Source organism: Akebia trifoliata, chromosome 10 (assembly GCF_017979445.1).
Source record: "Akebia trifoliata isolate Shusen 1 chromosome 10, ASM1797944v1, whole genome shotgun sequence".
NCBI classification, from domain to species: Eukaryota; Viridiplantae; Streptophyta; class Magnoliopsida; order Ranunculales; family Lardizabalaceae; genus Akebia; species Akebia trifoliata.
Genome location: NC_141384.1, coordinates 2,418,818 through 2,445,119, shown reverse-complemented (window position 1 = coordinate 2,445,119; position 26,302 = coordinate 2,418,818). Strand labels below are relative to the sequence as shown.

Below are 26,302 nucleotides of genomic sequence, written 5' to 3'. Positions count from 1 at the left end.
TATGACAAAAATAAGTCTTATTGGTGATTTCTAGCCACTCATACTGACATTCAATTTGCTTAAAACTATCAAAGTCTGAAAAAAAAAAAAATAAGGGGTAATTCAATCCCCCCACCCTAAGTCAGCATCCATCGGGTGCCCTACAAATGGAAATTTGGTGCAGCATTGCACCAACCCCTATCAATCTCATCATTTTGTTTTAACTCGCTAAAACTTAATTGACTTTGTGAAAGAAAATAGGTCGACAATTCCAAAGATCAACAATAATTACACAATATTCATCTTAAAGCCATCCAAAAGAAAAAAATTTGAAAGAAGATAGATCCTAGTTAAGAGTCACTGCATCCATCAACGTGAACAATTAGAACTTAACCAGATTTTAAGTGTACGTGGCATTATTTTGATCACTAATAATTGTGGGCCCACTCTTTCGTACCTACTCAATATGATAACTTCTAGTCATTAGCATGATGATAATGGTATGGATATGATGATAATATGAAAACTTAATTAGTTAAGTTGGCAAGGCTTGAGGAGTGTTGAGTTCAAATCTTGTTGAGTCCACCTTAACCTCTTCCGACCATGATATAACTTAGCCTAGCCAAATAAATATATGATGACGCACTACGTGAAAATTGGAAAATTCAACATAAATATTTGACAGGCCAAAGCTCACAAATTTTAGAAACTGAATTTTGATAGTCTAGGACCGTTGAAATTCTTGATGTTTTTAAATTTGACGGTTTAGAGTTGTCGAATTTCTCTCATCCTTCATTAATTTTACAGTTTCGGTCTGTCGAAGAAAAAAATTTGATAATGAAAAATTCGATGCCAATTCGACCTCTTAATCCGTCAAATTTGGGTTTTTTTCACATTATGACGATTTACTTGTTCAGGATGGGGTTTTCGGGTAAGAACTTAGTGAGTATTTTGACAACATCACCACGATGAAGTCCACTCTGAGCACAAATATATAGTCCAAAGGCTGATGGGATTTCATAGATAAGTATATGGGCTTGGCCATGCACATCCTCCACATGCACATATGCCTGCGTAGGGTTGGCGTAGGTCTTAACAGCCCCGGTGAGGTACTTTAAAATGTGAATTGTACTAGCGTTAATCATGGGCTGGAGAAGTGGTCCCAGCACTAGAACCAGGTTCACAACCACCAGATTCCACATTTCTGTCCCTAGAAATCTCCCAAGTCGCACGTTCTGCCACCACCTTCGAGTGGCAATGCCAATTCTGCCCATACCATTTAAATCAATTTTTCCATCATGAGTTAGAAAAACTCCAATATAGAATTGGGTTAATTTATGACTAAGAAAAAATGGGTAAGGGATCGAGTAACGGGTTTTGATAGGTCTTAGACACTGAACCCATCCGATCGCAATGATCAATCTTTACTATGATCAAATATGTATTAAAGTCGATGGGTAAAGACTATATAGTCAAGCTAATGTTCTAGGGTCAAAGGTCCAATTAAATCTTATGGTTACAATTCGGCAAAGAATATCACATAATTTCCTCAAAATTCATTTATTGGAAAAATTGGAAAAAGCCTTAATTTCATACTCAATGTCTCAAGTCTCGTGTGGTATAATAAGTGCATCCCTAAGAAAAAATTACTTAGTACATCCCAAAATCCCAAAATAATAGGGATAAAATAAATTTATAAAAACCTTGGTGTTCTTGTAGAATTCGAGATCGCTCCAGCATATCTCATCGACCACCGCGTCTGGGCTTCTGTTGGGGTCCATGTGGACTACACCGATTGAAGATGTGAAGACTACTTGACGAACTTTGGCTTCCGCTATGGCATTCATTACATTCCTTGTTTCATTCAATGCTGGCTCCAGAAATATTTGTTCCTTCCTTAGTAAATAGAGGAGAATCATCACCACTTCCATCACACAAACAAAAATATCGTCCATCCTTAGTTATTCCTATTAGAGATACACTAGAATTTACCCGTGATAGGTACGGGCATCCTCTTGAGATTAAGGGGTAAAAGAGAAAAGACAATAAAATTAAAGGGGGTATTAAGAAAAAGAAGAGAAGAGGAACGACATCATATAAAATTGAAAGGGTGTTCTTAAAAAGAGGGATAGAAGAGTAAGGGTAATAAAGTTGGAGGAGTATTCTTTGAAGAGTCGCAATCCAATACGGTGTCCCATTCATATGTGTCTACATGGCAGTTTTCAATTGAATAATAAACACGTTGGGCTGCATGCATGACTTGGTTAGGAGTCCGAGGTGTTTTAAACTCCAAACTAAAGTGTGCCACATAGACAGTGTTCTTATACAGGGTCACCCTATTGGATCCTAAGTCTTCTTGAAAAGGAGAGAAGATAAAAGGGAATAAAATTAAAAGTTGTGGTAGACGAAATTCACGTGAGATTGATTTTGAAACATCAAGAAAACAACTATTGTGTTTATTTAGGATTTGAGGAAAAACACAGACTTCCTATAGATCAGTTACGATCTACTAACCATCAATTTCTTCCTCAGTCATTGTCACACTCTCATGACCAGTTCCTTTAAAGGTTAAAGAGCTTTTTCCATTGTGTAGAAAACCAAATCTTAGAATTCCTTGAAGAGGAATAAGAAGAGAATGGGTACAACCATTAAAAAGAAAATAAAAAAATATTTATCCAGACCAGAAAAAATGTATTTAATTTTGGGTGAGAGAAAAAACAAACATTTGCAAACTTGTTTTTGATGAGATGACTAAATTAATTGCCTATGTTACCATCATTACCCATAGGCGACTTCACCAACTAAGCTACTTTGAACCTAGCTTCTTGATTGAAGAAGTTGAAGAGGCATTATGGAAAAGTGATCAACTTTAGGCCAATTTACCATTCCGGTTTACTGTTCATTTTAATTACCAAAATGTGCACAGAATTGAATTCGGGGTTTTTTTAAGTGACAATTTCGCAGGTCTAAAGTGACTAATTGGAAAGAGTCGTGATAATCCGACTACCTCACATGGCATAATCAATCGATTACCTGATATGACAAGTTCGGGAATCGTAGATCTCACTCCTCGGGATACACGGTTCCCTCAAGATACACTTTTTAAAGGGGAAGTGCAGTCACGTATCCCGATGAGCAAGATCTACGATTTCCAAACTTGTCACGTCAAGGTAGTTGCTTGAGTTTGCCACCAGGGATAGTCAGATTATCACGATTCAATTGGAAATAGTCACTTCAAAACTGTCGAATTCATTATTGCTCTGAATTTTTTTTAACGAAAATGTGGTAATTCATCCTAATTTCATGTCCAAGATAATTTTTTTATTTTCTTCTGGTAGCCAAGATGAAATATTTTAATTAGGGAGAAAAAAAATTCAAATTTTAGTAAGAATCCTGATAAACTCACTCGAAAAAAGATACTCTAAACTGCACAGGAGTATAGATATTTTCCTCGTGTATCCCGAGGAAACAAATCTATGGCTCCATGCACATGCCACATCAATTGAGTGGATTGGATTTCATGTCAGTTTAACACGACTCTTTGAGTAATTTAATTAGAGAAGAACTTACTGGATCATTTGTCACAGGAGAAGCCATGTGGAAGACCCCATGACAACCCTTGATGGCATTATAAAGACTCCTAGTCCAAAAGATCAGCTTTGCACAAAACCAACCTCTCTTTTGCTCCTTTAAGCTTCTTCAAATGGGAGTTCTTTGGGTCATCTTCGACAAATATATATAATAAATAGGGAGCCGTTGGGGCACCAACTATTTGACCAACACGCATTGTCTTACATGGGTTAGAAGTTTTGGAATGCGCTGAGTTTTTGTGAAGATGATCTCTATGATGAGAAGATCATCCTCACCAAAAAATCAGTCCATTCTAAAAAATTTAACCCCATCAAAAATGATTTACAAAAAGCAGACTGTCCACGAATCTATTAGAGCTCATAATAAGATCTCACTCTTACTTTATTTATTAGAACTCATAATAATAATTCACAGAAAATAATACATAACTTACCTGGGTTTCTAACGGTTCCTTTAACAGTGTAACCTTTCTCTAACAGAAACTTGACGATCCATGATGCAATGAAACCTCCGGCATCAGTCACACATACTATTTGACTGGAAACTGATGAGCTTTCCACCGGCATGCATCTTACACTTCCCCTCAAAGTTTCAACTAAATTAAATGTTTTTACTCCTTTTACAAATTATACAAGAATCCTACACTTATTTATACATGGGCAGTGGCACTGACCATAATTAAATGTCGAGTAATGAACAAGGGATTATTTTTTTGTTAAAATTAATGTGGAATCATTCATCGGCAAACCATATTTTCTTGGGAAAAATCAGGTCATGATTCCTTAATCATATTGAACTTAAATAGAGAAATATTTGGCCTAGTACAACTTCCAACTGCCACACCATTATCATCATCAATGCTTAATCATATGAATTTGGTATTTAGTTGAATGCATCTTCACCATATAATCATATTTAAAGCTTTGTCTTCTAGGGACATCTACGAAAAAAGTGATCAACTTTTGACAAATTTACGACTCCAATTCACAATTTATTTTAATTATCAAAATGTGAACAATAATGCATTTAAAGGTTTTTAAAGTGACCATTTCCAATTAGTCACTTTAAATTTGTGAAATTGTCACTTTAAAATCACCAAATTTGTTATCGTTCTGAAATTTTTTAACAAAAATATGATCATTCACATTTTAGTAATTAAAATGAATAATTATTCAAAATCGTAAATAATTCATTTTTAACTCACGAAATGAGAATTCACCCTATCTTCTATTAATTTTTATCCATAAGACTTATTATATTATTTGTATTTGAGGCCTGCTTGGTATCATGCAAATGATTTACAACACTTTTTTAACCGCAAATTATTTGTTAAAATTTGTGAAGGGTTTAAGAAGTTCATGGAAATAAATTTCAGAATGTGATCAAACATATGTAAATTGGGTCAGGTTCAAAGGACATATGAGAAAACATATGTAAAAACAATGTAACATTAATAAATTTTTAAAATACAAGTTAAAAGTTTCGGATTGAGCTGATTTTTTGTGAGGATGATCTCTATGATGGAAAGATTATCTAGGAGAAAAAAATCAGTCCAATCTGAAACTTCTAACCCCATTAAAAGTGATTTAAAATGTGGATCGTCGATTTTTTATCATTTTTTGTCAATAATTTGTAAATCGTTTTTAATGGATTTAAAAGTTTTTAATTGAACTATTTTTCTATGAGGAAGATCTTCTTATCATAATAACTATCCTCGCAAAAAATCAGTTCAATCCAAAATCTCGAACCCATATTTTGAAAAATCATTATTTTTTCATATGTTTTTACATATGACCCTTGAACCGCCCATGTAAATTAGATTCCAACAAATGACATTTGCAAATGATTTGCTCCGTACCAAATAGGGCTGAAAGGTAATTTGGAAAAAGATATCATGACGACAGGCATCTAACCAAGTGACACATTTCAGCCTGCAATTAGTGTCTGACTCACCTTTAAATGTTTATATGTACTATTGTGAACAGAAGGTAGGGAGTGCAGAAGCGGACCGAGACCAAATTTTAGTGGTCATAAATGCATAGGAGAACTACTATTAACACACCCTAAAATTTTACTTATTATATCCCAATTAAAATTAAAGAAAATAATTAAATGGTTGAGAACAAGTAAAAGTTCGGAGTGCTAATAACAGCTCTCTCATATTCTTTATTATATTTCTATTTTTCGGATTTAAGATTTCACATGAGCCTAATTATATTGTAAATTAAGAATGTCAACAAGTGCCCAGTTATCAATTTTGAGTCTACTATGAGAGACAATTAATTTTGTGATCAGTTATGAATAGTCATTTTAAGGATCCATTAAGAATTAGATCTCCATTAGATAAATAAGTAAATTGAATTTTATTTTTATTTTTTTAATTATTTAAAAAGATATTTATATTTAATATTTAATAATATAATTAATTATTAATAATTATTAATTATGAGGAGGTATTTCAATATTCAATATCTTCTCAAACAAATAATTTAATTTTGAAGTCTAAATTAAGTCTTTTTTTTAAACTTCTATCCATATTTTCATCTTTTCTTTTCTTCTCAAGTTTCAATTTAAAAAAAGAACAAAAATACACTCACACACTTGGTTAAATTTTTCTCATCAATCAATAAAGAATTAATCTTTATGATTAGGTCCACCAAGGGGCAGGCCTATAATGATGGAACCTACGAGGCAAAGTAATAATAATAAATGAAAAATGTTATTTTAACATTAAAATTAACATTAATTCTCACATTATTGACGTGGGTATATGTACAGAATGTTTTTCATCAAGATATGTGAAAAAAATGTATCTATGATCATGTGTGTACCGCGACATCAGCAATGTGAGAATCAATGTCAATTTTAATGTTAGTCCAACGATTCATAATACATAATTTCTATAGACAGATGAGGTACTCTACTTATTAAATGATCAGTAAAATGCAACATGCCAAAGTGTCCTCTAAAAAGTATCACTTTTTAGAAAGAAACATGTCATTTTGTAAACAGGAAATTCCGAATTGTCAAAAGGACAATGATGAAGTAACTTGTTTTCATTGGGATCTTGGTACGAGATTGGGTACGTGGATGACCTGGTAATGGTTTAGATTCATAAATTATTTTTATCGGGATACCAAAAAGATATGCGATTCTGTGTCCTTGCCATATCAACCGCGTATCCAACCGTATATGAAGACTGCGTGCATTCATCATTATTCACATATATATACATGAGATGCGATTACTTCGATCGAATCAAGGAGAAAATGACACGTGGCCAATACTTAATTAGAGACGAACTGGCAAAACCCACTCATCAACCATTCTGGATCTTTCAGTCAACTTTTTTTTAATTTAAAAAAAAAAAAACAATGATTTTCTAATTTGAAATTAAGTCTTCACTCGGTCAATACTCAATTGATGTGGCATGCACAAAGGAAGATAAATATTTTCCTCACGATACACAACTGTCTATCTTTTATGGGGATGTGCAATTGTGTATCTCAAGGAAAAAAGATTTATGATTCTATGTCCATGCCATGTCAGTCGAGTATTAATCAAGTGAAGATTTTCTAATTAGAAAATCAATACTTAATTTGAAAATTAACAACCAGATCTACAAGATTGATTCTAATATTTATATCCCAGAAAAGATTGCTTAAAAGGTCAAATTTCAGTTTGAATTAATTTTATTTTGACAATTTTTTCATCAATTTTTAAGGTGATTTGACCTTTAAAAAGAAAATTTCATGTAAGAAAGAAAATTCTTATTTGTACAAGTGGTACTTCAAGCTTGGAAAGAGCATAAACAAATTAATGGCATTTCGTTATCTTTTTGAGTTTTCAATCTGGTTCCACTTATTTTTAGAAAGTTATTATTCTAAGGTGGAAAATGCTAGTTTTAACCCCAAGGGTTGAGACTCTCAATCAATATGACTATTTGGATGTTAGGGATTCCAAAAAAAACGTGTTTTAATCCATAAAAGATTGCAACTGATATATAGGAACTGTGCGTTCTTGTTCAAATCTTAATGGTCATGTTGATGGAGAGCCCAACGGTTTGTAGAGTCTATTTAAGCAATTGTAAATAGAAGAATTTTAGGCGAATTAAAATATTTATTATTGCAAAAAAATTTACTATTTTGGATAATTATGGTGGGGATACAAAGTGAACTAAAAGTCGTAGAGTCTATTTAAACAATTGTTAGAGACTTTTTCGTTATGATTATTCGCAATTATTATGATGAATATTCAGAATTTCTTCAATAAAATTTCAGTTGTTTTAGAGAATTACTCTCTTATTTTGGTCTTTTGGATTCAAGATTTTATATCAGTAAGTAGCCAGTGATCTTCTCCTTCATCTCGCCATGGTTCAGCCGCATCATTTTGAAAGATAAAGAACAATTACACTGTTCTACACACTACCTAATCTTATTCTTACATTTTCAGTGCGATATTAGGACAATTGTTATGAGGCTTAGCTGCTCTAAATAGTCAACATGAGCAGGTCGCACCCTCACTCGCCCAGTACATGTGATGTGTAGGCATTGCACGTACCTGAGGGAGGGACCCATGTGCCTTGACTCGGATCCTGGCTCTTTCGGTCGTCCCCCTGGTCAAATGTAACTTCAGACACCCCCATCATAAAAAGAGAAAAATAAACATGAACAATTAGAACTTGACCAAATTTTAGGTGTAGCTTGTTATTTAATCATTAATAGTTTTGGGTCCACCACATCGTCAATGATACACCAAGACTAATCATATTCGTATTAGCGATCTTCAAGCCATATTGATTCATCTTGAATTATGATACCAATGTTGAGAGGCATATATGTATATATATTTGACAACAAATCTGCGATGAAGGCAGCTCTCACCACAGATATACTGAAGGTGGCTTGAGATTCATAGACAACTATGGGGGCTCAAGCCATATCCTTCACATGCACGTATTCTTGTGCAGAGTTGGCATTATATTTCATTAAGTTTTTTGGTCGCGAGTCAAATATATTAACCATAATAAAATACTAAATATATATGTTGGTATATATGTATATGTTGGTCTTGTATAATTCGACATTGCTCCAACCTATTGTCAACTACCATGATTGGGCTTCTGTTGGGGTGCATGTAGGCTGCCCCCAGTTGAAGATGTGAACACCACGCAAACAAACACCCATCTTTTATCTAGCTGATGGTATTAGAGTACAAGAACATAATAAGATGCTCTGTAATCGTGGTTTTAAAACTTGTTCAAAACCGAGATGTATTGGCCAAGTCATATTGGCATCACCCACCAACGAGATGTACGGACAAAGTATTAGGGTTTGGCAACATCTCGCAAGACCAACGATACAGTATCAGACAAGATTTTCGAGATGAGATCTCCATTCTCATCTCCAAACCCTATCCTTTCAATCCCAAATCAATTTTTTCTCCTCATCTCAACCAAGCGACCAGAGAACAAAGGGGCATGGTAAACACTTTCTTCTTCCACCACTAAATAAAAGACAAAATTGTAGGGGGTTTGCTTCATCTTCCTCCTCCAAATCAAGCAATCTCTTTCTCTCATCCATAGAATCATCTCAAAAAATTTAAATGGTTTAAAATCATTCTCATTGCCGAACGAGACGACTTGAACAAGACAAGATGACTCATCCAAGACAACTCAGAACAGGCATGGGTGAGACGAGGCGTGAAAACGAGTTTTAAAACCATGATTGTAATAAAGGTTGTACTGTGATGATACACAAATCTAATATAGATTTGTGTAATGAACCTAAAGATACAAGGACTTAACTTCACACGCCATTAACACCTAGATCCATTTGGCATATTGAATAGGTGGGTATTTTTGTCCTCTCGTTTTCTGAAGTAATTAGAAGGTTGAGGACAGTCTTGATGTCGAATATTGACTAAAAAAAACTCACTTACAGAAATTTTTAAGTGATTAAAAACAATGGGCTGGGCTTTTAAGGTTGAGGGTGTTTTTGAAGACTTTCAGGATGAAAGCATTTCAGCCACATTTTCGTAAGCATCCCATCAGTTTTAAGTACCTAATGGGTGTCTTAAGATTTTTATCCAAACCTCCATGAGTTCCTTGAAATTACCCCCTTTTTTTTCTCCTAAAACGAAATTACGAATCAAAGCCGTTAAAACCAAGCTCAACACAAAAACATGCAGGAGAAGATTTATATAGAAAATGCCAGAGAACAATCCTAAATAAAAAGACAAACTCTACATAGCAAACTCAATTAAATTTTAATCTTAAATCCTAATCCTGTAAGAATATTATTTGGTGTGTGGCTAAGACTCAAACTCAAATAGGCATTAATCTGACCATGATCTGTTTAGGCTAAAATGAAACCCATTAGATTATAATCGAAAAAAATAATAAAAATATTGGTCCTTTGAGATATAAAATCAAGGGCTCCCTAAGCATTTAAACGGTAGGACACCTAGACAGACATGGTAAACCCATCAACGCCCTTGAGCCATCCAATCTGCATGTCTGTGAAAGGATGGGTTCTGGGTTCTGGGTTCTGGGTTCTGGGTTCTGGGTCAAGGATCATGGGTTCTCACAAACCAAAATAAACAGAAGTTTTGGCAACTAAATAACAGCCAAGAGACATTTCACATACACAACAAGGCACTGCACACAAGACTCCCAATCTGAACCACAATTAGAAGACCCAGATGCAATGAAAATTTAACAAACCACACATTAAGCTAAAACTATCACCACTGAGTTTAAATTATATATTTAAAAAAAAAAACTTAAGTCTACGCCCTTCCAGACGATTGTAAATTCAACTACCACCACTGAATTCAACTACAACCATTGTTTTTAAAATTAACTCGAACCTATGACTACTATACGGGAAAGGCAAGTAGCAACTACATTGCGCCCTGTCTGCCCGAAAACAGGAAAAAAGAAAAGAAAAAAAAAAAAAAGAGACTAAATATGATTTATTTACCTGCCAGAACACAAGTGGCTTCTCTACTGGTAAGATATAGATCATCAGCCACTGATCTTTCTAGCCCGTTTCTTCCCACTAACCTTGTCTGATTCCGAAAATTTCTCTTTAGCCAAATCCTCCTCACTTTCTTGGACCTTCGACGTCCCAGTTTTCCCCTTACTTGAGCTGCCATTAACACTGGACTTCTTGTCAGTTTTCGGAGTTTCACCCTTGGACTTGGTGCCAACCTTCGATGTATCATTCTTGGACTTGGAATCAGTCTTGGTTGTATCATTCTTGGACTTGGTGGCACTCTTTGGTGTGTCATCCTTGGACTTGGTGGCAGTCCTTGGTGTGTCATCCTTGGACTTTGTGACAGTCCTCTGAGTATCAGCTTTCAGTTTATCCTTGGATTTACCAGTAATGGCATTCTTGATTCTAGCAGATCCGTCAGTGGATCCGCTGCCAAGGATACTGTCAACCTTCAATTTACCGATAGATTTTGTGGCCTCCTCTTTGGATTTACTTGTGGAAGTTCCTTTCCCCCTAACAGCCCAAATCTAGAATTTAGTCCTCAGCATCAGAAAAAAAAACCCTAATATCCAATATTTGATAAATTGAATACTCATCTACTAACCTTTTAGATGAAGTATCTGTCTTTGCTTGCTTGGTTGGAGAAACTGGATTTGTTTTCGCCTTTTTAATCTTAGGCCTGGTCAAATGATGAATCAGAAAAATAGACAGAAAAAAAAGGCAATAATTTGAATTTTGGCGAAGGAAAAAATTTGAATAAAAAAGGTCTTCTATAAGCCTTGAGGCTAGGTCCATGAGCCCCACAAGGCTCACATGCCTCAAAACACAAGATATTTTTTAACATGCTTGGCTTAAGAAAATTCAGGAGTTTTGGAGAGCCTTTCCCATATCCAACAAAACCAATTTCCCTGCCAAGCTCAATACCGAGGTCAAGTTTCGGCAGACGGGTATTACAAATTATGGACCCAAGAGCCAATACTGTCTTTTAGCTTTCGTAGGGCAGGGGGAATCGAGTTCTAACCTTTGAAAAAACAAAAGTTGGGAGAACTATAACTATGGGCACATGCAACACTTGGGTTTCCATGAAGAAGCAAGTAAGTGGTCTCCACAATTGAGTATTAGAATGACAAAGAATGAACATAAAAATAGAAACATAATATAAAGCTACATGGTGGTAAGTAATGTTTAAGCAGCACATGTGAATATCAAAATTACAATAATAGCACAAAATTAAAATGCTTTTCTATAATTCATTCCACCACTTTTTTCAACTATCTTGTTGAGGGAAAAAACAAGATTGTAAAAAACCAAAACAAGTATAATGGTGACACTTACATATCAGAGGTAGCAACATCAGGACTAGGATGATCAGTTACTTGTTCCTGTTAGAAAAATGTATCAGCATAAAGGCAGTATATCAACCACAGAAAAAAAAAATTAGAAACCATGAACGTGTACCCACCACATCTTCCATTGTTTCTTTCACAAGTTCCCATCTTTCTTTTTTAAGTGTCAGTATCTCTACATCACCATCAGTGTATAAAATCTGGCATATAAGAAACAATCATCAAACAATGTACATAAAAAAATTAGAAGAGAGAGAAACAAAATATTTGGTGTATAGAACCCATAAGGGGCAAAATCAACCTTATGCTTCATTCTAACAGGATCAAAAGAATCGACAATGCCTTCATAAAACCTGCAAAACATCATAAGTATCAGCACCCATGACTACAAAGTGTAAGAATCACATTCTCATGCAAGAATACAGGATCAGTACTTACGTCTGATCTCTAGGCCACCAAACTTTCATCTTGGAACCAACAAGGTTCTCACCTAAATCTTCCACAGAATCTGGTGTTCCAGACGTCTGCTAATCAATAGAATGAGTTAAAGTACACTCTATGTTACAAACTACTTAAACCAAGAAATAACCGTATACGCAATGGAGTGAAAATGTCAAAAAAATTATAAGAACAAAACAAAACGAGTGGAATCAGAAGAATGACTAGCAGAAAATCGATTGCTATTAAAGAGTAACTCGGGATTCACACCTCTTCCTTCCCTGGAGTACGCTTCCTCTTGGATTTTGTCTTGGTGATTTCATCCTTAATTATTGATTTTGCAGCAGGCTTTGGAGAAGAAACCACTTTCTGTACAATCATAACAGCAAGAACATGAAAAACTTGTTGTCTAGAAACTCTATGTACTGTTTACAAAGAATAGAGAGCTTCTATTGCCACACCAACTTTTGCTAACACCACCCCAAGATGTGTGCTAATTCTTTGGGGTAGCATTAGCAAAAGTTGGTGTGGCAATAGAATCTCTCAAAGAATAGTAGATAAACCACTGCAAATAGTACCTTGTTACTTGATTCTCCGATTACAACCTTCTTGGAAATAGTCTTCCCTCCACTCAATGGTTTACGCCTTTCATCGACCTTTTTACCCGACTGCTTACGTCGCTTTGCTTCCAAATCACTTGTCGCACCAGATCCTTTCTTCATGGGTGATGGAGTATTATATTCATTAACTTTTGCAGAAGATGCTTTTTTACTTGACCGTCTATGCGGTTTTGCTTCTATTTCAATGTTTCCTTCTGGTTCCTTTTTCAAGACATCTGCAGATGGTGGGGCTTCTTCATCCTCAATCTTATCAATCAACAAAGCTCCCTTCGATTCTGACGGAAGCCCAGACTCGGTGTCTTGATTTGTGTTCTCTTTCTTCTTTCGTCCCCGTCGACGCTTGGAATGAGTTCCATCATTTGATGATGGTGATCCAACCTTCAGAGTTTCATCCACCTCTGTCAGAATTTCTTTCCCATGTACTGAAGGCACAGCTGCCTCGTCGATAGATGGATCTTGAGAATTTAAATTATTAGCTTCCTTGCTTCCACTTTTTCTCGTAAGTGGAAGGTCCACAGTTTCTTTACCACTCTCAATCCGAGAAGGGCCGGATGCTTCTGCTGATTGTGTTGAAGAGTTAGGCTTTCGACCCCTTCTTTTCCTCGTAGTTTGATTTGGCATATCTTCTGATTTTACTTCCTTAGGGGAGTCCAAACTGTCAGGCTCAGCTTCAGCAACCTGAGTAGTAGAAGGAGAAAGCTCTGGATTCTTTTTTGGAGAATCCAAACCAACCAATGAGTCATTATTGTTAATCTCAGCACTACCGTTGCTTTTAACTAACATTGGTGTTTCTTCCACATCAGGAGCAATTTCTTCAGTACACACCACTTCTGATTTTACTTCTTCAGGCACCTGTTTCAACAGATAACAGATATTTGCAAAATTCTCTGAAGAATTAGATAATACTTTTAAAAAAATAAAAAATTTAAAAAGAATTTAATAACAATACTTGCCTGCGGTGGCTCATCAGAACCGGTCATTTCCAACAATTTGATCTCATCCTCCTGAAGCATATCAAATCAATAAGTCAGAGATAGATCATGATTATCATTCTAATCTATAAGACACATTCCACTTATAATATTCATTTAGAATATTAATTGGATCAATCAAAATTATGTAATCCCGAAACCAGGTGATCTTTGTTTCGAAAATATTTTTGTAATATTAAGTGGAATTGCAAACCATGTAGATTGAACAAAACTGTGAACCGGGTAAATAACAGCATCAATAATCAAGTGGGTGCATAAATAGATACAATACCATAAAATGAATCATGAATCAGTATCCTCATGTGATTAAATAGAAAATAATGTAAAACATCAAATCAAAGAGGTTATATAGAGAATGGGAAGCACACCAATTGTTCATCAGATGAATTAACATCATTGTCCACAATGGTATCAGATTCCCCTTGGCATATAGAGGCAACAACTTTAGTGTAATCTTCTACAGACATTCCCATGGATTCCACTGCTTGCATCAGGCACAGCTTGAGCTTATCTGTGCAATTTCCAAGAACTTTCTCGCCCAGCTTTCTTGCAATGGGCAAAACATCCTGAAACAAGACGAAAAGTTTCAGTATATCCATACAGTATGAAAAAAATATATATATATATAGAAAATGAATCATGGGGTCATGTAATAAAAAAACGATTAACCGGACAGATTCAAGGAGAATATATTACCTTGTTGTCCTTTAACACACTAGTTAAAAGTGGAGAGAGAAGCTCCACAGAAATATCTTCGCTTTCTTCAAGAACGAGGGTCATAATTGTCTCCATGGAGGAGAAGACCTTATCCGGATGGGAGTCCCTGAAAGTTAAGGAACGATGTTGCCTCACTAGTAACCATACAAGAGAAAAGAAGCAAGTGAAGAGCACACAATTTTGTAGCTAGTAAGTCAAAACAAAAATGATCAAAAATTCCCTCCAAAAAAAATAAAGATGGTCAAAAATGAATGGATAGGGTGGCCACACCCGATGGATTTTTATAGAGCACACTAAAATTATATGCATCAATGAACTGCAAAGTACATTAGTTGAAAAGGCACAAGATGCATATGGCAAACAAGATAAAAGTTATGGGTGATTTAGCATAATGTAAATAGCAAACAAGATCAAAGGTTTTCTACAGGTGAGATTGCGATGGGTTGAAAATTAGGATGAATATGCATAATTTATTTCCCATAGAGGCTGAAGAGCTTGAAGACTATGGATTTGGGGGAGAAAAAACAAGGGTTTTTGGTTAACAGCTTTTAGATCACAGATTTTCAAGGAGAAATAGGGGTTCAGTTAGAGCATGAAGACAAGAGCATTAAAGCCATTTATAATAGTCTCTCAGAGAATACCTAGGTCAAGAGGGGCCTGTCATCAGTTCAAAAACAGTGTATTCTCTAATATTGACCGAAATGTGACAGGAATGTCTAAATCACCCAAAAGTTATCATCTGTTCATGAAAGAGAAGCTACACTTTATCCAAGAGTAATAAGTAGCATGAATAAAAAGGAGGCACGATGCGTTTTGAGCTAATATAATGCTTTTTTATTTATAAGCAAGCTAATGTATTGTCTCCCACGTAAAATATAAAGCAGCTTTCTCTTGAAGAAATGACTATCACATAGAATAATTGAAACAAATAAATAAATAAATAAATATATATATATATATATAAAAGTTCCATTTCTTGCGAAACAAGAATCAACAATTAAGGCATTAAACTCTGAACAGACAAAAAGAAGTTGAAAGTAATCAAAAGTGCGATGAGGCTACGTATCCAAAACGAATGACCACTAACATAGAAATAATTTTGAATAGGAAGCAAATATCACAGCTTTTAAGAGCTTTAAATTTAAAATTGAAATGGCACTAAAATGAGTCCACCCATACTGCCACTGACTAGCCTGCGTTGGAGAAAAGGCTGAGAGGTACACTAAGGAAATAATTTAAACCTCCAAAATGTTTTCTTTTATTTAGAACGTGACTTTCCTATTATGACCTTCCAAGATGGCCCCTACGATTTTTACACCTAACGTAACAACACATAAGGGAATTTTAGGGTTACCCTCAAGTGCCACAGCCATATCATAAATTATCTCCATTTAGCACAACACATCATACCACAAATTCAACACAGTATAGCATTCACCAAGAGAAAGACAAAAAATAAAATAAAATAAAATAGAAGGGACGCAGGTTGAATTTTGTAGGGAAAACATAAAATAAACTGAGTATCAAGTGTTTGCTTAGCCTAAAATCAATAGATGTGACCACCTTACAGCTAATTTAACAGATCTATTTGTTTACTCTAATGATAGTTAATAGTTTAAGCATAGCTCTAGTAGACTGGGTTGGCCGTTCAACCAAACCAGTTTAGCATACATTGAGTAGTCTGAATGGCCATTAACCAGATAATTTCTTCAAAAACAAATCTATCATCAAAACCATTCCAGCCAGCCAGTTCAACTAGAAAATCATGTGGCCATAGTGGTTAACTCATCCTTTATTATTTCATAATTAGAATAAATTTCCTTATAATATCATGGTTGAACCATATTAATTTAATGGGAATTCAAACACTTCACCAACTAGAGATGATCAGTCCAGTTATCATAATGTTGGTTTTAGTGGGTGAAACAATGGAAAACATTTATTTCAATAAGCGACAAAGCATATTTAGCATCAAAGTAGCATTGGTTAAATACTCCTTGGCAAGCTACATTACCAAAGAGAGAGAGAGAGAGGGACAACCCCAAATAGTTGTGACTTCTTACCTTATGGATTTTATAAAATATTGAAACATCTGAACTATTAATGTGTCACATTCTAGGTCCAGCATCACAACACAGGAACGGACCTTCGCCACCGTTTCTAGAATTGAAACTCTCTTGGAGTAAGAGTCACAGGATGTATCAAACAAATTCTCAAACGCTTCTACAAACAAATTAAAAACTTCCTGCAAAGCAAACAAACAGAAATGCATCAACAATGCCAACAAAAAAAGAGTCCGAACTGCCACTAAAACTGAAAACTGGAAGTACTGGCTAACATGAAAATGACATTAAGCTATTCTTTGAATTAAATTCTACACTTATCCCAATAGATAAATAAAATATCTTTTTTTAGGGTAATCAGGGGGGAAAAATAATAAAAATAAAAATACCTTCATTTGATCATCGTCATAAGGGGCCTCGGGTGCAGTTATTCTAGTGATCTCACTAATGCAACACGCAACAGAAACTTTGACATCCATATCCAAGTGTCTCAAAAGTTTTTCAGTAACCAGTGCCTTCATGGGGTAACAAAGTGCATCTTGCATAGATTTTGAGGGTGATTGCTGCACCTTAGATAAATAACCCTCTACTTCCTAAAAAAAAATACAAGGAGACAAAAAGAGGATGAGAAATAGTGATGAATCATCCATTGAAGCAAACAAGAATAACTGGAAGCTAGTAAATGACAGAAAATGACTTTAAGCCACCACAGCTATGCTAAAAACCATCAAGAAGATGCATAAAGCGTTAATGATAAAAATAAAAATAAAAAGAGTAATATAGCCTTACTTAGTAAGATTTCAAATCTCACAAAGGGTCGTTGAGCTCACCTTGTGGCATTTAAAAACATCATCCAGTGCCACAAGGATGTAGAGAACAAAATTCTACAAACTTAAAAGCAAAACAAAACCTTAAAAAAAAGTTATCTTCCACCATTAAATTTGGGAGTTCAATGGGAGTTTAGTAGCCGTCTATTTTCAAAGCCTAGGATCAAACCCAAAAAAAAAAAAAAATCTGAGTTTTCCATGAAATCTTGGATTGCCAATTTGGTAATCCATTTGAGCTCAACATCCCTTAGTAAGATTCACTAAGTTAGTAAAAGGAAAGTGTCTCTCAAAATAAAACTTTCACAGGTGAAGATAAATAAAGACTAATTAAGAGTAAATGACACATTAAAAGCCCACCTAGCATTGAAACTAGACCAAAAAAAGGCATTGAATTTAGAACTGCTCTACTGGTCAATAAATAACTACTCTTGAATCAAAAGAGATAAACAAAGTAAACCTTGCAGAAAACAAAACAGCACATCGGCTAGAACATGATCTCAACTAAAATATAGACTAGCATAATAGCAACTAATCATATATATATGGAGGAAAAAAGAAAAGGAAAACAAACAACGGGAATTTCTGGACACGGCTTAGAAAGGAATTGTGCACAACAATGATCCAACCAAATGTTCAATAGCTATATTTTCCAAATCAAATGAAAAAGGTCATTAGACCCACTAGAGGTATCACCCATATGATCTCAGAAACAATATGCAAACCACGAGTAGATAAATCAATAAATAAGTTCCCATGATCCCTTTCTTTGGTTTGCCTTCAGCAGAGCCTGAGAGACTAAGGGACACAGGGAAAGGTAGGGCAGAATGGGGATCATAATTACCCCTGTAATACTTCATAAGGCATACGGAACACACTTCTATATAAAGTGCAGCGTTCAACCACCTCACTTTCTTCCTGTGTTCGAAAACCCAATGGGCGAGAAGATACGCCGCGATACACCATTCTTACTATTTATTATCAATATTTTTTTAATAAGATATAAGGTTTATTTATTAAAATTTAAGCGATGGTCAAGGTGAACATCAATGCGAAAAGAGTATACAAAATTAGCCATCTCGCTCGCACTATCAGACACTGGCTACTTCAGTTGGCCTGAAACCTGAACCAGGGATTTGTAGGACTTCACCAAAAATAACTTATCCCTAGTGATAACCCAAACTATTTGATCCTCCCTTGGGAATATTAAAACATTGGACAACTAATCCATAAAATTGGCAGCAAGAGGTATTTCCAAGCAATTGAAATTTCTTCTAAAGCCAAAGCCCCAAGCCATCTCCTCTCTAGTTTGCCTCAAAAAGCTCTCCACTGGGAGATGTTTCTTAGAAGATATAGTGTGTGTGCCGAGAAATTGATCTTGCAAAGCTAATTTATCCTCCCAAAACCAGACTTTGCTTACTTTCCCCACCCTAAATGATGTTCTTTCCTGAAGGATCTTACCCGAATTCAGCACTTGGCAATTAATATAAATTTTGGGGTCCATTTTTTATTTAATAACAAGGTTTCGTGTCTCTTGAATAAAAATGGTGTATATGAAGATGTACCTTAACTAAAGATATGATTAAAAATAACAACATTGATGATGGAAGCGTTACGACTACTTCGAATATATCCAAAACTATTGGTTATCCAATATTGAACTAAAACTCATAATAACCAAAATTGCCTACACAATTAATATGGTTAAAGATAGAGTAGCTAGACATGATGACTGATGATGAAGCATTAAATTCTATCAAGAGAAGCAAATGGAAAACAGTATATAATGATTTAAAAAAGGGGTAAAAAAACTCAATCACTAGATGAGCAATATTTTTCACTTGTAAGTTAATTATAAATGTTCTTTTTTGGAAGGAAGAGGCACTTGGTAAAGTTTTGGAGATCTATTTTTATGCATGTGAAAGGTTCAGGTGTCTCCTGAGCAAATAGAAAATACTTGTCTTCAGTCACAAATGAGGTGGATGAAACTAGTAAGAAAAAATATGAAGATGTGTGCCTTAAATAAAGATATTGTTGAAGAGTGAGTAGCTAGAAGATGATGATGTAAGCATTGAATTCTATTGAGGGGAGCAAAACAACACACTAGATGAACACTACTTTCTGCTTATAACTCAATTCCAAGTGTCCGAATTTTTTGTTTCTTCTCTCTCTTTTTCTTTCCTTTTTGTGGGGTTGGGGTTGGGGTTGAGAAGTTTTGGAGGTCCATTTTCTATGTAAGAAACGAGGTTTTGTGTAGAGGTGGCAATGGGTTGAGTCAGGTCGAGTCGGGTTGTGTTCATGTTGAGTCGTAAGGGTATTCTGAAAATTTACCTAACCTGAACCCGACCAATTTAATAATAGTGTCAAAACCTTAAACCCAAACCCTCAACTCGTTTATTAAACAGGAAACATGGCATGAACTATGAAACCGGTTTAATAAACAAATGGGCTGTGTCATGTTCAAGTTGACACGCATAACCTGAGCACATGATACAATTATAATCTACTTAACATGTTTGTAAAGTTCTAAACAGAGTCGAATAGGGTTGTACGCTACTCAACACGAATATAACCTACTTAACCTATGCTGGATGATTTAAATGGGTTATTGTGAGTCGAGTCATATGCAAGTCAACACAACACGTTAATGACATGATAGTTAAACAGGTCAAAACAAGTTAAACGGGTTGATGTCCCTAACCCATACATGAACTGTTTAATAATCGGGTTACACGGATCACCACGATTATGATCGAACACAATTAGGCTCAACCCAAATCTGCGAGCTTCATGTCATTTTCGAGTCATGTTCACGGTTCATATTAAGAACTGCCATCCCTAGTTTTGTGCCTCTCAAATAAATAAGAAATATTTGGTTTGGAAGATCAAAAATGAAAGTGGATGAATGCAATAAGAAAATATATGAAGACACATGCCTTATATATAGATATATGGTTAAAGATAAAGTTCATAGACGACAGCAAAGATGGTGAAAGCGTTACAATTATTTCAAATATATCCAAAAAGGGAAACTATCGATTATAAATAATGACCTAAAACTCCTAATAATAAACCTAAATCCCGGACAAAATTAATTAAGGCAGGATTTAATGCAGGTACGTGGCATTTCTCATAAGGTTCATATAGAAGTTTCGGAAGTCTATTTATTTATATACTTAAGGTTCCATGAATCCTGAACAGATAAGAAACATTTGAATTTCAAAAGGTCAAATCTGACACGGATGGATGTAGTATGAAAATATATGAAGACATGTGCCTTAACTGAAGATATGGTTAAAGATAGATCTCATACATGATAACAGTGATGAAGGAAGCATTATGATTTTTTCAAATAAATCCCAAAATTCTATACAAACGGTTAATGAATAATGACTAAAGTTTCCTAATAGTAAACCAAAATCTCATAAACAATTATTTTAGGCAGGATTTAATGCAAAGTATGCGCTACTTTTCTCTTAAGATTCATAATAGAAGTTTTGTAGTAAGAAAATATACAAAGTTGTGAGCCTTTACTGAAGAAGAGTTGGTATACAGCGACAATAATGATGATCAAAGCACTTTGACTAGTTCGAATAATTCCCATAATTCAAAAGCACCAAGTTTACCAATAATAACCTAAGATCCTAATAATAAAAATTAAAATCCCCTAAAAGACTAGTTAATGATGAAGGGGAAAACTTATTTTAAACTTAATCTCGAAAGGTTCAATTAATTTGCATGTCTTCCCTTTTGACATCTCAAACCTCCCACTGATCCATCAAAAATTGGAAAAGATTAAATCGACCATTACAATATCTCAAAGTTTCAAAACCCATAAACATGCAAACTAAAAGAAACATAAAAAAAAAAACTAAAACCCTACAAACAAAATACTATTAAAAAGATCAGTAATTTCAAACCAAACCATTTACCGAAAAATAATATTAAAACATATTTCTCTAAAGGATCAATTCATTGCATGTCTTCCTTTTGGATATCTAAAACCTAACACAAATCAATCAAAAAATGGAAAAGATTGAATTGACCAACTTCCAATTTCAAAGGCATCAACAACTAAAACCCTACAAACAAAACGAAAAATACTATTAAAACTTAGGGTGCAACTTGGTCCCGTTCAAACCAAGAACCAAATCAAACCGATAGCTTTGGGTTGGTTGCGGTTCGGTTCTGGGTTTAGAAAATGGAGAACCAATCAATTTGGTTCAGTTCCGGTTCAAGGCTTGTATGGAAAAAAACCTTATAAAGAAATAAATAATTTTATTCAATTATATGAATTATTTAGGAGTTAGGACATAGATTAATGATTTCTTTAAGGATAAATTAATGATTTTCTTTTTATAAATAGATTCATGATTTATAATACAATTTTTTTTATTTTTTTTATTAAAAATACGTCGTTTCCAACTAAGTTTATAGGATATTGGTAACCCATGGAACCAAACCAAACCTCGACCTTAGTTTGGTTTGGGTTGGTTCAGTTCTATTGGCATTTTGGTTCAATTTTAGTTCTTATTTAGTGGAACCGACATATGTTGGTTCGGTTCTGATTTAGCCACAAACCTAACCAATAAAACTTATTTCTCTAAAGGATTTGAACGTCTTCCTTTTGGATATCTCAAACCAACCACAAATCTATCAAAATATGGAAAAAATTAAATCTACCAACTTCTAGGTCCAAAGGCTTCAAAGCCATAAACATACAATCAGAAAGAAACATCAAAAACAAAAACAAAAAAAATACTATTAAAAAGATCAGTATTTCAAACCAAACCATTTACCGAAAAATACTACTAAAGGTTCAATTGATTTGCATGTCTTCCTTTTGGATATCTCAAACCTCCCACAAATCCGTCAAAAAGATCAAATCAACCAACTTTCAAGTCTCATCAGCTTCAAATCCGTAAACATGCAATCAGAAATAAAATCGAAAACTAAAACCCTACAAACAAAATACTATTAAAAATATCAGTAACTCAAACCAAACCATTTACCGAAAAATACTATTAGATCTTATTTCTCTAAAGGTTCGATTGATTTGCAAGTCTTCTTTTGGATATCTCAAACCTCCCACAAATCCATCAAAAAATGAAAAAGATCGAATCAACCAACTTTCAAGTCTCATCGGCTTCAAATCCATAAACATGCAATCAGAAAGAAAATCAAAACTAAAACCATATAAACAAAATACTATTAAAAAGATCAGTAATTCAAAACAAACCATTTACCGAAAAACACTATTAGATCTTATTTCTCTAAACGTTCGATTGATTTGCATGTCTTCTTTTGGATATCTCAAACCACCCACAAATCCATCAAAAAATGAAAAAGATCGAACCAACCAACTTTCAAGTCTCATCGGCTTCAAATCCATAAACATGCAATCAGAAAGAAAATCAAAACTAAAACCTTACAAACAAAATACTATTAAAAAGATCAGTAATTCAAAACAAACCATTTACCGAAAAACAGTATTAGATCTTATTTCTCTAAAGGTTCGATTGATTTGCATGTCTTCCTTTTGGATATCTCAAACCTCCCACAAATCCATCAAAATTTGGAAAAGATTGAATCGACCAACTTCCAGGTCTTATAGGCTTCAAATCCATAAACATGCATAAACTGAAAGAAAAATTAAAAACTAAAACCAAAAGATCAGTAATTTCAAAAAAAATACTACAAAAGACTCAAAATCCATAAACATGCAATCTGAAAGAATCATCAAAAATTAAAACTCAACCCACCAAATACCATTAACATATCTCCAATTTCAAACCAAACCATTTTACTGAAAAATATAGCAACTTCTCCAATCTGCAACACTGATCAAGACAATCCACAGAGTATAACATGCAATCTACTTCTCCAACTTAACAAGAAGTTTAACAAAATCACAAACAAGCAAAACCCTAGAAACAAGGGCTTACATTAAGTAAAGCTAGAAGTTCTTCAACAGAAGATGGAGGCTCGAGAAGCTTATTCCCAGCTTTCATTAGCTCGTCCTCCAGTTCCTTTTCCGCCATTTTCTCCAAAACAAAGATCCTCAACTTCAATTCCCTCTGAAACTCAAACCATATCAAATCCTTAATAAAACCCTAGAAAAAAACCATCAAAAACAACAACAAAGCCAGCTAACTAGGGTTAAAAACAGAGAGATAGAAAGATCGAAACATAGGGTTTTGCAGAAATGAAGATCAAATTAACAGAAACGAACATAAACTTCGATTGAATCAGTTTCGAAGATTTGCATGTTACCTCCTCTTACAGGAAAAAAATGAGTATTTTTTTCTGTATTTTTTTCTATGTTTCTGTGTCTCGCTTTCGCTCCTAAATGCTCAACGAGGCGAAGAAAAATATAAGAAATTCGAGCAATTGAGAAGCGTTTTAAAGAGAAAACCACTTAACGGAGCGGATTTTACCCGAATTATGGATTTTAACTCAGCGTTCTTTCGAATCCACTCTGGCTTTGGCTTCCGCGTGGTGAAGAGCACCTGAGGTGGCTTCTTTAATGCTGGGCTGAGATTCGACCCGGATGAGTTGTCGTATAATGCACAATTACTGGTTTGCCCTTTCATGCAACGGCTCTTATATCCATAATTTAGTGGTAGGTATGCTGTGATCATATTTTTTTTTTAAATACATAACGATATTATTAAGTACTTTTTGTATTTCATGTAAATAAATTATTATGGAATAAATTGTTAATTAGATAATATGGTCATAACGTATTTTAACAGTTATATCTATTATGATACAAAGAATGATCGAAAAGAATAAAGTACGATGATCATAACGAATATCTCTGACATCAAATGAAAGTCTCTTCTGTCGTTTTGCGTCTGACAAAATTTAACGCCAGGTGTTTGTGTTTAATTTATTGCGGCGTAAATAAAAAAATAAAGAATGGTGGTAGGAATCTAAGATAATATACATGTGTGTTTTTTCATTTACAAAATTATTTATTAGGCTCTATTCAAATAATTATGTCATAAATAATTTATAAAAGATTACTATGATATTTCATGGTTCTTTTATAGGAATTTGAGGTAAGACATTTGTGTATTCTATGATTGGATAAAATTTTAACTCGTACTTTACTTTTATATGCAGGTAAGTGTAATTTGTTCAATGAAATGAAATGAAAAGGGATTTAAGATATTTACAAATTCTTTGATTATATACTCTTAGAAAATCGTCACTCTCAATTTATAAAAAATATTAATTAAGTAATTTCAGTATAAGGCATATATCCTCAATAATATGTATCACATTATCAAATGAAGTGTTTGTCAAAAGTATTTATTTTATTTTTAAATATTTATAAATATTAAATACATAACCAGACCTTTAGTATCATTATTCTTAATTTCAAAAAAAATTATATTATATGCCACACAAATGGGCATTATTGTCAATTCAAATTAGTCAGTTAGACTTGTATAAAACGCTTGTCAGAGTCATAATTAGATTCTCTGTACCACATTAACCGTATAACAAAAAAATATTTTCTTTCTAAACGAAGCATCTTTATTTGTTATTATCCAAAAGAGAGAAGATACGATGTAAGATGACAAATAGGATCATTTAAATAGTCTCACTTTTTACGGTGTAGAAAATCTTTCATGTAAGATATGAAAAATAAGATCATTTATGTAGACTCACTTTTCATGATTTAAAAAATCTTTCATATCATAAACATTAATAACAAACTTATCTAAAATATATGGTAAGTATTATTTGAAAAAATTAACCATTTATCACAATTTTAAAATAAAATATGATACAATAGGTTAAAATTCAAATATCTCAATATTTTAAACACATTATTTTTTTTATTATTATTCTTGAATATTATAAATATATGGGTCAAGAACCTTTGACTCCTAAGAATGACTCATGAAAAAAAAACACATGATCCCAACCCTTTAAATGCAAAATCTAATGTTTGAGATTTGTCCTTAAGATAAGTATCTCTAAGATTTGTGTTATCAAGATACTAATAAATCTCAATAATTGCATTTTGCGTTTAAAGGGTTAAAATCACGTATTTTTTTCACGAGTCATTCTTAAGAGTATATATATATTGTTCATTTTTTCAATGTTCTCTACCACACTACCAGATGCCGTTAAATCTTGTCCATTGTTTCAATGTAAAAATATTGTCACTTGTAGATATTCCTCGAAAGCGATCATATATGGGTCGTGTTCAGATTAAACCTTTGCAATTCATGAATACATTTTATTAAGACGTTAACTATTACCAAAAGCAACATTTCAAAGCTCATTAGGTATAATGTTTTTTATATATATTTTTTTAATACATCAGCTAACTTAATCGATAAAGTCAATAGATGATGATACTATAGACCATTTGTTTTTTATAACGAGGGTATCCAAACTTACGTTTGACTAGGGGGACCGAAAAAGCCAAGGCATATAGATCCCTCCCTCAAACACGTGTAACACTCGCACTCACACACATCGAGTAAGTAAGGATGCACCCTTGTGAATGACCCCGAGGAAATACTACTCATATTGGGTATCGAACTTACAACCTACGGACTCTCAGCGCTAATTGGATTCGAAATTACCATTGAACCGCCCTCTCAGAGGTGATGATACTATAGACCTATTTTTAATTCCATCCATAATTAAATTTGTAATTGAGATTTATAAATGAGCTTTATCTACAATATTAAATCTTAAAAATTATATC

The 26,302-nt window shown here is 34.0% G+C and overlaps 1 protein-coding gene and 1 pseudogene across 4 annotated transcripts; both read right to left on the bottom strand.

The window, feature by feature from the left end:
• Nucleotides 1–884: 884 nt before the first annotated feature.
• LOC147392712 (cinnamoyl-CoA reductase 1-like) lies at nucleotides 885–4,136 on the bottom strand (annotated as a pseudogene).
• Nucleotides 4,137–10,345: 6,209 nt separating this feature from the next.
• LOC147392711 (sister chromatid cohesion protein PDS5 homolog C-like) lies at nucleotides 10,346–23,994 on the bottom strand. Of its 4 annotated transcripts, none has more exons than XM_086455277.1 (15): nucleotides 23,842–23,994; nucleotides 23,514–23,645; nucleotides 17,134–17,337; nucleotides 16,745–16,926; nucleotides 14,661–14,787; nucleotides 14,333–14,530; nucleotides 13,926–13,976; nucleotides 12,931–13,824; nucleotides 12,623–12,721; nucleotides 12,353–12,438; nucleotides 12,216–12,267; nucleotides 12,031–12,114; nucleotides 11,904–11,950; nucleotides 11,173–11,247; nucleotides 10,346–11,081 (listed from the first exon to the last, which is right to left on the bottom strand). In XM_086455277.1, exons 2-15 carry the CDS (start codon nucleotides 23,607–23,609, stop codon nucleotides 10,598–10,600), a joined length of 2,679 nt encoding a protein of 892 aa, XP_086311403.1. In that variant the 5' UTR covers nucleotides 23,610–23,645; nucleotides 23,842–23,994; the 3' UTR covers nucleotides 10,346–10,597. The 4 variants fall into 4 exon arrangements, with proteins under 4 accessions (XP_086311403.1, XP_086311404.1, XP_086311405.1 ...); XM_086455278.1 differs by having other exon boundaries at nucleotides 23,514–23,681; nucleotides 23,842–23,988; XM_086455279.1 differs by lacking the exons at nucleotides 23,514–23,645; nucleotides 23,842–23,994 and adding an exon at nucleotides 18,635–19,038.
• Between the last annotated feature and the right edge of the window lie 2,308 nt (nucleotides 23,995–26,302).